Source organism: Chelonoidis abingdonii, chromosome 9 (genome assembly GCF_003597395.2).
Source record: "Chelonoidis abingdonii isolate Lonesome George chromosome 9, CheloAbing_2.0, whole genome shotgun sequence".
Lineage (NCBI taxonomy): Eukaryota > Metazoa > Chordata > Testudines > Testudinidae > Chelonoidis > Chelonoidis abingdonii.
In genome coordinates this window covers 65924017-65936408 of record NC_133777.1, presented here as the reverse complement: position 1 = coordinate 65936408, position 12392 = coordinate 65924017, and the positions used below count along the sequence as shown (strand labels likewise).

The 12392-nt window shown below is 41.7% G+C and overlaps 2 protein-coding genes across 5 annotated transcripts in view; both read left to right on the top strand.

Annotated features, from left to right (window-relative positions):
• SHC4 (SHC adaptor protein 4) overlaps nt 1-9807 on the top strand; it is a 76065-nt gene extending 66258 nt beyond the window's left edge. For both annotated transcript variants that reach the window (XM_032762986.1, XM_032762978.1), the window contains 4 exons: nt 1347-1407; nt 3362-3529; nt 5404-5657; nt 6484-9807. In XM_032762986.1, the coding sequence (XP_032618877.1) occupies nt 1347-1407; nt 3362-3529; nt 5404-5657; nt 6484-6639 (639 nt within the window). In that variant the 3' untranslated portion in view covers nt 6640-9807. The remainder of the gene's footprint in view (nt 1-1346; nt 1408-3361; nt 3530-5403; nt 5658-6483) is intronic.
• Nucleotides 9808-11659: 1852 nt separating this feature from the next.
• Nucleotides 11660-12392, top strand: part of CEP152 (centrosomal protein 152) — a 48482-nt gene continuing 47749 nt past the window's right edge. For all 3 annotated transcript variants that reach the window (XR_004371386.2, XM_032762961.2, XM_075069646.1), the window contains exon 1: nt 11660-11729. The gene's annotated coding sequence lies outside the window, so the exon portion shown is untranslated. The remainder of the gene's footprint in view (nt 11730-12392) is intronic.

Here is a 12392-nt window from a genome sequence, read left to right as displayed (position 1 = left end):
TACATACCTATGGGAGAGCAGGTATCACCTCTTGAGATGGGGAAAAAGTGGGTCATAGATTTAAATGGCTTGTTCAAGACCACACACCTGCAAACCCTTAGGATTTGCCAGCTCCCAGTTCCATGGTCAGACCACGCCATCACTCCGCACTGAATTCTGCATGTATGAGATGCAGTTTTCAGTAATTCTAGTGTGTTTCAAGATGCAGCGTGCTTTCAAATGATCCAAAGGTCTCTGAGACTTTAAGGGTAGACAAACCCTGAACCTAGGCACACCCAGGACTCAGAAAATCAGGGAGTGAAAACAACAGACTTAAGAGCTCACTGGGATAGTTCCTTTGATTGTAGTGTGTACTGGTCAGCACTCCCAAGCACAGGGAAGTGGGTACGACCAGCTGGCTCTGCTTGCGGAACTCTGAGTCTGCATTCAAAAACCTCCAGGAGTGGGGCTGGGAGAGGATGTCTCAGTTATGCTTGTGGCTTTGCAGCAGAGGCTTATTGAGGAAGGACAACACAACCCCAGGAGATGTAACCGAACTCTAGTTCACTGCCGTGAGACTCTATTCCTCCTACCCCCAACCCAGGTGTTGTTTTTCTCAGTACTTCCTTTCAGTCTTGAAAATTCTTGAATGCCGTTCAGACAACAGTGTGACCATTCTGCTTCCATGCCATGTTGTCTGTATTCTCTCTCCCTGTTTTTATTGCAAGAAATATTTGCATGAAAACAGGAGCTTCATTGCCTAGGAGTTGATCTAATCCTGCTGCATATTCCTCAAATGAAATCTGATTCCCGCTTGTGACATCATAGTCATCTCCCTAGCAACTAATTGTGATGTTACAAACAGTGGGTTATGATTTCAGGTGAGGAATTGGTCCCAGAAGCAGAGCTCCTGCTTGGCAACCAACATTCTGTCTTCCTGAAAATATCCTTAGGAATAAAATCAAAATAAGGGTTACTCATTAGAGGAGGAAGGGTTACTGTTCCCAGTATGTTGAGTATTAATGCTTTGCTAGTCAATATATTAAGACTGTTTTGTTTCTGTAACATGCTACAAACATGGCATAAAATGCAAACATAGAACCAAGCTTCTCTCTCCCATCCATCAGAGACTGGCTGTGTACCCATATTTTCAAAGCCTTCCATTGACTGCCGTGGAGCTTGGACTCTTCATGGGGATTGGGACATGCGTCATTGGAATAGTCAATGGGAAGCAAAGCATCAGCACTGACTATTGTTTGAGGGGATGGGGAAATTTGTTGTCCAGGGATCACTGGAGTTTATGGTTTATATTGAAATGCTATCTGAAGTTTATTAACAATTGAGAGTAAATTGTGTGATTCTTCCAGGCTGGCAGCCCAAAATGCATCAACATATATGAAAACTGTCCAGAAGAAAACATATCAGTGGGTATGTGCTATGTCTTCCTTCCCCTGCATATCTAGATTTCAGTTGAGCCAGACTGTCTGGAAGTGCTGAGATTTTTGATATAATAAAGAAAAGTGTTCTGCGTATTAGGTCATGATAGTTCCCTGGCTGAGGGGCAGACAAAAAAGCCTTACAACTTTTCAAAGGGGTGTTAATCCATTTTTATGCCTGCTGGTGGTTTTACCAATTTTACTTGTCCTGACACCATACAGTAGCCCTTTGTTACTTTATTTTCTTTCATCTCCTGCAAGGAAGAAAGATGCTCCCCTGCTTAACTAGCTCTGACCCAACTCTTACAGAATATACACATGCATTACAGGGTCAGAACTGTCAGCATCCCTGTGATATTCCAGAAGGAGCATGTTTGTGGCCTTGATTCCAGTGTTAAAGGGAGTCCTAGTCTCAAATCTGATCTTAACTCTGTTTCTTCACTTGAGCTTTCCCTGGTTTCCCTTCATGTGGCTAATTGTAAGCTCCAAGTCATCTTCATGGTGGGGAAACTTGCTCTCTGATATCAGTAGGCGCCCCTTCCTTTTTTGGGCTTCACGTGGCACTGCTGATGCCACTGGACACGTTTCTTTGGCTCCATCCTTTTCCTCATACAACGAGGCCCTTTTAAAAATTCCTGGTGGGGACTGTGTTACACTGTCCACATGGTGGTGTTAAATTTCTTTATTTGCAATATTTCTGCATTTGCCATGTTTACAAGAGAAGCAACTAATTTCTACATATGAAGGATGAATAAATAATAAATGTGATAAATAGCACAAACATGGTCACTCTTTGGCTAGCTGAATACTATTCCCTTAATACCCTGCTGCTCTGTTAACCCTCTCCTGAATTAAGACCCTATGAGCGATACTCCTCTGGCTCACCAGGCAGAGCTACAAAGCATCAATCAGCTCTGACCTCTCAACCCTTCAGGGGCAGGGAAAGGAAGAAATCCCTTCTCTTCCCAAAATGCTCCTAGGGAGGGGAAAGGATTTTGCAACAGAACTGAGGATGTGCAGTGTGTCTCCATAAAGACATACATTAGGATCGGAAGGGACCTCCTGAGTCCTCAAGTCCAGTCATCCTATTGATAAACTTACAAACTCATTTTAAAACTAGGAGGCTGTTCCAGAATGTCACTCCTCTGACAGTTAGAAACCTTCTTCTCGTTTATAGCCTGAAATTATACCCTTTTGTTCTTGTGCTGACATTGTTCATTAGTTTTAATAGCTCTTCTGTCTCCCTGGTGTACCCTGATTTATTTACAGAGAGCAATCAGATCTCTTCTGCACCTTTGTTGTGCTAGGCTAAACAAGCCAAGCTCTTTTTAGTCTGCTCTCATACAAATTGCTCCCAAAATGAGGAGAGATCAGAGATCCCATTAGACTCAATGGATGTTTTTACACCTGAATCAGGTGCAAAAAGTTAATTTATTCAGAATTATCCAGGGCCAGTAAAAATAATCAGCCACATACTCAATACTAGGGCATTAGGAACCCTGAGATGAGAAACCTAAAGAAAAGTTAAGAAAAACTGCATATATTTTGACAATAAATACATAAAATACTCTTATTATAAGTACCCACTCCTATAATTTTCAGTGAACCTTACAGAGAGCTTCAGGGTGGGGTTTTCAAGATTACTCAGTTTTGGCCTAAATTGCTCTCACTGAAGTCAGTGGGAGATTTACTATTGACTTCAGTAGGAGCAGAGTTAAACCAAGAGCTTGAGCAGTGTTGATGACCCCATTTTAACTCTAAAATGGTTAGGATGTTGAACGTTATGCTTTTCAGAAATAAAGACAAATGAGATAATTTGGCACATTTTTCTTTTGTCCGTGAAGGGTTTAAGTGGAAATGTCAAAGCTGCAACATTCAGATGCAGCTGTTGGGTTTTTTTAGCTTTGTAAAAAAGAAGATATAATGTATATTGCCATTCATTACAGGTAACTATGGTGAAAGATCACTGAAGGCAAAAAAAGATGTATCCTTACTGAAACCTGCTTGCAAAATGGATCTTTTTGATGACCCTTGTTACATCAACACTCAGACCTTGCAAACAGCTAGAGGTCTTGCATCAGCCAAGGTCTATGGGAGCCCGCTGTGTCATGAGAGTAGGTTCATATTTCAATGAAATCTTTTTCTAAGCCTTGAAATGAGGATTTTGTCACCTGAATGCATGGGGAAGGAATCTGTTTTCTCCATAATAATTTGGGAGGGGAAAAAATCTTGTAACTGCTAGGCACCCCTTTTGGCTGTTAAATTCAGGATAAGCAGCACCAAAGATTAGAAATGTTGACAAGCAATGGGTAGATCTAACTTCTGTTTTCTGAAGTTGATCAATAGCAATAAAATGCATAGGGTTATAACTTTCACAGGGAATGACAGGTAGTCCCTGAAGCTGCTTTGAAAACGTAGGGCCATTATCATGTCCTCAGGATATGAGATGGTCCTCTGCATGTAAATCTTACCCATTCTGACCCAAGGGAGGTCAACTGCCTCTGCTGCAATTTCATAGATTTTAAGATTGTAAGGGACCATTATGCTCATCTAGTCTCATGTCCTACATAAATCAGCTCAGAGAACTTTACCCAGTAATTGCTACATCAAGCCCATAACTTTGCTTTGAACTGTAGCAGATCTTTCAGAAAGACATCCAGATTTGATTCAAAAGACTCCAAGTGATGGAGAATCCATCATGTCCATAGGTGAGTTGTTCTAATGGTCAATTACCCTGACTGTTAAAAATTTGCACCTTATTTCTTATCTTCTCCCTTCCTGAACCACTTATGCAATTGGCTTGGGGTCCACACAGAGAGAAGGGGATGGAGACTAGGGAGACCTGCATTAGAGACCCCCTCTGGGCATGAAGACTTTCCCAGCTTGGATCTTTGGGTCTCTTTTGTGCTGGAGAATCCCTCTTTAAAGAGGCCAGAGTATGCCCTGCTAGCAAAATTGCATTGAAACAGTGATACCAGTCAGTTTTCTAAGATAAATGTTGCCTATGAGTCATTTGAGGCCTGACTGGCTGTATCGCAACCCACCTATACTGTTGTTGTGTTTAGTAACATTTTGGTTTTGCTTAGCAGATGCATCATGTTCTAAATGCTTCCTTTCTGGCTGTATCAGTTATATTATCTTATACTTCTGTACATAGCTGGAGTTATTCAACATGACCCTCACAATTAGATGTGGCATTCTCTTCAGTGCCAGCTAAAGAAGAATGAAAAAATAGATCTGTAAATAATGTAGCCAAAAGACAAACTTGTTTTGCAGGAAAGATCTGATTTTCTTTTTTAAACAAAATACCTATCAGATCACAAATAATCAGACTGTGTTCTTTGTCATTTTGCATGTGCTAGTAATACAATAGGTAAAAGTAACCATACAAACAAACCAAGAATTTTGTCTGTAGATTTTGGTATAAGACAGAATGTTTTACAACTCACGCATCTCTACAAAAGTATTTTTGTGTATGTATGTAGTTCTTTGAACTACATAAACAACATCTTTCTAATACATGCCACATTCAGATATACAGTTGCAAGATGGAATCTCCTCTAAGCTTCTAAACTTCGTGATTCTTTCCCAGAGAAACCCACCCCACTCAACCACTGCAACACAAAACCCAAACGCTACAATATCAGAACAAACTTTTTAATGGCTAATCCCTGTTCCTGTTACCTAGCAACATGAGAACTAACTAACTATTTAATGGATCTCACACTTTACAAATTTTCTACATGTGTAAAATGGGGGTGATAAATTTTACCTAACTTGGTGGGGAGTGCTGTGAATATTACTGTGTGCATAAGGCTTTGAAAATGTTAACTATTATTACTATCTGGAAGACTGGTTTGATTACTGATTCAAATCTGAATCATTTGACTCTCCCAGGGTTTCAGTGGTATAAACATTTTTATATCTCTTGTGTTTATGCAGAAGTTTTGAGTGAAGGGTCCAACATCTTTCCTTTCATTTAATTTAGGATTGCCGGAAGCTGCTCAGCAGCGTGCCGCAACCAACATGGATAGTGTATGTGTTCTGCCACAAATAAAGCAACAATTAAGGAATGAAGTTTGTTACCATGACAAATTAAACAGGAAAGCAGCAGAGACCCTCTTGGTCAACGATGGGGATTTTTTGGTGCGAGAGAGTGCAACGTCACCTGGTCAATATGTATTGAGTGGATTGCAAGGAGGGCAAGCAAAGCATTTACTGTTGGTGGATCCTGAAGGCAAGGTATGGATAATCCATGTATGGAAAATATCTCGTAAAAAGGTACTGGTTTGCTCCAACATTTCAAAGGCAAAATGCATATTAAACTGCCAAGGATGAAATGCAGGTTCTGTTGATGTTAACAGCAGTTTTGCCAATGACTTCAGTGGGACTAGGACTTCACCCCAAGACTTTTAAGAGTGTGGTCATTATTGTAATTAGCTGTCTCACATGGATGTATAATTAACACATCCTTTGAGTATTAAATGTTGCTATAATCAAATGCTGATAGCATCCGACAATAAAATTGACCAGTAAAGGGTTTCCAGATGCAGAAAAGATAATGGAAAGAGTCAGTTGTAGCACCTGAAATCTAACCTTCTAGGACTTCTGTATAGCTGCTAGAGAAGCTTCCCTGAGTGATATTTGTAACTGGCAGGAGTGAACCAGAGAGCATTTGCTAGAGGGAGAGAGGAGAGTGCCTCTTGGGAGAAAAAATTGTGGCTTTGCTCCCTTTCACAGCTGTGTGCCCCTGTGCCCAATTCTGCACACATTCCATCAACTTCCCCTTTCTCTCTTGCTTGTGCAATGGGTATGATGTCACCATAGCAGAATATGTAACCAGCACAAGACAGGGTATCACAGGTGTTACTTCTGGCTGGCACATAGGAAAACCAGCAGCAAAACAGATAACAGAAGAATATTTAAACTATTTGTTCTGTTAAAGTGTGTGTCACTGCAACCCTGTCTATTGATCCTGATGAATTCAGTGGCTTTAATTCTTGTTAACTTCAAAGTGATAATTTTTGATTGAAAATAAACTTAATCAATTCTTTTGCTTTCTTTAAAGGTCAGAACCAAAGACCATGTGTTTGATAGTGTGGGTCATCTTATTCGCTACCACATGGAAAATAATCTGCCAATCATCTCTTCTGGAAGTGAACTGAGCTTGAAACAGCCAGTGAGAAAACAGAGTAACACAGGACACACGCAATACAACAAATAACACTGTTGGATCTCAAAATTCCCAAGGCAATTAATTTGTGAAAACTGCATTGACTATTAAACTTCATTACTACAAAGCCAACTCAAAAAGAATAAACTGTACTTTTCAGCTGCTGTTATGGAAGACTTCTTTTCATGTGTATGTATGAATATATGTATATCTATGTAGATCTATAGAGCTCAATATGCATAGCTATATACATATAGATATATATAGTGTTAATCTTAGCAAAATGAAACCCCTGGAGAGTGAGAGATCCATTTGGGAAAAAAAGACATGCACAGATATCACTTTCAAGTCATACTGAATCAGTAACTATTTAAAAGCACAATTAAACTTATACATGGAAAAGCTCACTTGAACAAACTGCTGGGACATTAGTATGTGCCTTTTAGTTGTGGAATTATTGGAAACAAATATTATTTATATTGGATTAGTTTCAAGTGGATACATGAACATGTGTAGGTTTAGAACTACTTGCCAAAACAAATGATTTGAATATTACTAACGTCACTTGCTTACAGTAGACACTAACTTTATTTCATTTTGCTTATCATAGCACTTTAATAGCAAATAATGTTTAAAATGAATGGCATACACAATACAGAAAGGTTGCCTGTTTCCTTAGTAACAATCAGTTTTTTAATCATTGTCTGACTGCTCAAAGATTTGAGATTATGCAACATTTACTAAATGGAAATAAAGATATGTAAATGAAGTGTAATTTTGAAATAGAATGTATCAAAGAGCAAGCGTGCTAGATTCTAATATTTTTGTGTCTTGCATATAATTTTACTATTATTGTCAACAATTACTGGAAATGTCTCTCTTTTTAAAACTAAGTTAAATATATTTTTCATTGATTCCATTGATATTGACAAATTAGAGAAACTGAATGAGACAAATGATGCATTTTGAGGGGGGAAATATTTAAAAAAAAATTGAATTTGGCATGTTCTAGAGATTATTGTACAAACTTTTTCTCCAAAATGATGTGATATCTGCCCCTTGCTTACTTAGATTCCATTTGATCCTAAATATTGAAATGTCTTTTTAAGAAAATATATTCTGTTTTGTCACAATAAATGCTGTAAATCTGAACGAACCTGTAATCAATGTATCTGAGAGAGTCAGTAGTTTATTGGTAGTTAAGGAGCAGTATTTCAATGAGTAATAGGAGAGAGGAAGTGGAAGTGGAACTGAAGGCCTTTGTGGGGAGTTATCTAAGGGTTAGAGCTGGCCGAATAATGGATTTTTCAGTTTGCTGGAGATTCTGAAAAATCAAAATAAAGATTTGTTTTTGGGTAGAAAAAAGCTACATAAATTCACAAATAGCTCTGGGTCAATCAAAACTGCATTTTTAGGGGAATAAATTATTTGTGGAAAATAATTAGCCCAGCTCTAGTAAGGGCATCCTTTCTTGGTTTTAAAATAAGTGATGCCTTTTGGCACCATCAACTGTACCTACCCCTTGCCAAATTCAATTCCATTATCCTGTGGTAAGTGAGCTTTACTAAAAATAAGGAAATTCTGTGTCCTCCATTCAATACGAACATGTTATAGGATGTTACAGAGATATATCTTTGCTTCTTGAAAAAAGAAAGGCTCGTAAATAGGATAAAGGACCTGGTAACTGAGGGCCTTCCATTGAAGGGAAAATCTGATTATTTTGACGAGCCATTTTTTAAGCAGTGTGAAATGATTTCCCCTGTTTTTTCATCAGTTTCTAGGCCTAAAAAAACTATAATCTTTTGTCTCGTGTAATAAAGTCATGAGGATATTAAGCTCACATGCGCATGTTGAAGGAAGGAGAAGCTTTGAAATGTCTGTAGTTGATTGCCTTGATAACTGTCTAGCATGGTTCCTATTTTGTGCCTTCAGTACTGAAGACTGTTACTTCTGTTTGCTCACAGCAAAGGTTCTAATCTGTGGACCAGAGCCCCAAAGAGAGTCATTGAAGAGCTTTGTACAGTTGCTGGCGAAGTGGTGTTAGGTGCTGGACTGGTACTCGGCACACTCTCCCTCTTAGCTAGAGAGCCACCGTGTAACTTACTCAATACAAGCACATGAAGCCGAAGGGGGAGCAGACAGAACCCTTTGGCTGTTTGTGTGTGAAAGAGAACTGCATGCAGTTGCTCTGTTTCCTCTTCAAAGTTGGAGGTGGAAGGAAGGAGGTAGAAAGTGAGAGTGTATAGAACTCCACTTCTGCCAGAATTAATTGAAAGCCTCCCAAGACTTGAAAAACAAAGCATTTGGGGTTCTGGGGCCACGGAAGAAGAGTTGTCTGAATTTGATATTGAGAAACGATTGTCCTAGGACTTTCATTTTTCCTTCATGGACAGATGTATGCAGAAAACATCTAGTATGTGGTATGGTATTTATAGCTTGATGAGAAATAGACTTAAACCTCCACACTGAAATTCAATGTCCATACCCTTTAGGAAAATTTGGGTTAGAGCCCAAACTTTATGGCTTGGGCTTCTCTTGGGTGTCATTGAAGCAAAATTGTGAGAGAAAAGAGGGAAAAGAAGCTGGCTAAAAGGTACATTGATGGAATAATCAAGTCATATCTCAGAATCTGTTGTTGTGGAAGGGAGAAAACGGAAGAATCCTGAAGACTACAGATACAACTCAGGTGCTGCTGTAACACATCCATATGCTACTGACAACAGACATACCAGTACTTTCTAGATTAAATCACTAGAACTCCAGTTCGTCTTTTCTAAAAAACAGAGAGGCCTCTATCATTTATGTATTAATAGGTCCCTGACCCTCTCTGTGTGCCAGCTACTGCGTACAAAGTACATTATCCTGGGGACAGTGGCAGAATTCTAGAAAGTTTCCCTGAAAACCATGTCAGAGCCTCTGAGAAAAGTCTGTGACATGAATTGGCAAGCATGCCTATGCAAGTCACTTCACCTTTCTGTGCCCATGGGGATATTACTTTGCAACTGAAGTTGTAAGAACTGGTTAATGCATGTAAAGCTCTATCTGTGCTAAGTATTATTAAGATGTTAGTCAGACCCATGAGGAAGGACACAGATGTACTTTGGAAAACCACACTGGAAATGCAGAGCATTTCAGTCCCTTTATCAAAGTGCATGCAGATTCCACTGAAATAACAGAAATTTGCTTGAACAAATTAAAATTTGTATTTGGATAATTTCAATAAATAAAATGTTATAACACACACGAATATCTGTGTGCTCTTACCTGCCTCAATATGTCTCTATCAGGACTTCTGAAGTTTATATGATTTAATGCTGATTTAAGGAGTGGAATTATACTGTTTATGGAAGGTGTTAACGGGTGGTGGGGTTACACATATTCTTTTTCTTAGCAGATGAGCAAATGATCCATACTGGGGAAGACCCTCTGTATTGTTAATTTTGTTATGCAAATTTATGGTACAGGCAGTACGTGTGGAGTTCTTTGAGCAGCAGGAGAGTTTTGGCTTTTGCCATGGGTTTCTGATTATAATAAATTCTTGAGGCAGAGATGTTCTCTGAGACTCAAGCAATGGTGTTGGGCTGAAAGTGCTGACAAAGGGGATTGCCCTGAATGTTTTTACCACTTCAAACTAGTGTATGTGTATTAATAAAACCAGCTACACTTAAAATATGCCCAGCACTTAGCATCATTTGGAGAGGCAAATGTCCCTCCTCCCCAAGATTTTTGTACTTGTTCAAAATTTTATATGGCACCAGCAAGCCATGGCCTGACCATTCTTAAGCAGTGGACCTGTGCTAATCAACATGACTACTGCTGGAGCAGCCCAGCGTCTCCTTTTAGCTGCAACATCATAGAAATTTGACTCAGCCACCCCACAAAACAGGAAGTTTCCATGACTGGGATTGTGACCTGGCACATGAGATTGAAATACCACTCAGATTTGGCTAGGTGCCCCTCTGTCCAGATGGTGGGATAGCCGGGCCAAATGGTGGTGTGACTTGGCACACAGGGAGTGTGTTCTAATACAGCAGAATGCAGAGACCTCCCCTCAGAACTAAGCTCCTGGAACCACTGGCATGTGCACTGTATGGATAAGGGAAAGGGGAGACTCTATGCCTAAGGCAGACCATGGGTCCCCGTGGAAGGAAGAATGGGATGAGAAGGGACCAGGATGTGGTCTCTCCAGAGGAAGGACTGGAATTTGACCCCTGCCCCTAAAGTATCTGAATTGGTGCCACTTATTTCCAGACTCAATATATGTTGACTGATTGGCTTCCCTATGGAGGGCACATCTGTAAGGTTCCAGCCAATGCTATCATTCAGAAAAGGGACAAATGGATGTCCTAATCAGCTAGTGATATCAGTGAATGGGGAAATGTTACAATACAAGCATGTGATATGCAGCATTATTCATACACCTGTCTCCCACAGAGATTTATTAAGAAATCAAGCAATAATCAATTTAATAATCAACCACAAGCCCCACTCAAACAACTAATCTCGAAATCAGTTTCAGAACTCTCATCGCATGACATCTATATGATGCCAGCACATTTCAGCCTAAGATGGTCATAGGCTCTTGCTGTGATGCAATTGCATGTTGCAGTGGATGTCATGTCTTGTTGCTATGTCAGGGTGCCATTGTGTTGCTATGGCCTGACATGTTTTGTGGTGCGGCATCACATGTTGGTTTCATAACTACATGGAAACCCCCCTGGTGTGTGCATGTCCCACGTCCCCTCACTATTAGGGTTCCTCCCAGCTGTAGGCCTGGGATGCACAATGAGGGCAAAAAGGAGGATAAAGGACCGGCCACTAGGTGAGGTCCACTAGAACCCTACCGCCCCTAACAGCTATTGGCTAAGATCCCCAGCCAATCCGCGAGCGGCAACGCTTCCCGCGGCCTCCCGCGCCTGCTTTCAAACTGCAAACACTGGCGTTTGCGACGCAACCGAACTTGAGTGAGGAGAGACAAGTAAGTCCCGCCCCCAGAGCGGGGCACTCTAGGGAGCAGAACACCGGTCTGGTCGCTGACTGGAGGATTCGGCTACACTCAAAGGGGGTTAGGCTGTGTCACGCGGAAGGCTACGGGTGGGATTTGATGGAAGGCAAGTAACTGCATTGTCCTGCGGCCGTTGGTGAGTATCTGTGCGGGCCCCGCTTTGCTCCTCTCCTGGGGACTTACCGGGAGTAGGAGCCTCCCTGAGCGCGGGACCTGCCTCTTCCCTGCCCCGATCGCGGGGCTCAGAAGCCCCGTTCCCAGCCCGCCCGCATGCGAGGCTCGGTAGGTCCCTAGTTGGCGGCCGCAGCGAGCGGGACCTCGCCCCTTCTGGGGGTCGCCTCTTATCGCCTTCCTCAGCGCTTCCATGGGAACACAGAGAGGGATGCGCGACCGGGCAGCAAACTCCGGCCACGGGCTTGTCTGCTGTAGCCTTCGGGTCCCACCGTGGGGGTGGGGCTCCTGACAGCCGCCACCCCTCCCCCGCCCCCAGTGCATCCGGCTGCGCTGGCCCTGATCCTGCGAGTGACCCCCCCTCGCCCTGAACCTGCCAGGGCCCCGCTGAAGTCACTAGAGGGTGGGGATGGCGAGCGCCCACCGCCACTCGCAGGATCCCCGGCCGCTGGAATCTAACGATTCTTCAACCCTACTCATGTTTAGGGCCAATGGCTAAGGAAGTACAGGAGTGACCTTGCAGTCAGTGTAGCGTGCCACTGGTGGCTGCAGTGGATGTTTTCTCATGGCTGTGTAGTGAGAGCTGCTCTGGCAGAAGCAAAAGGAATTCCCTCTACTTTAGTTGATT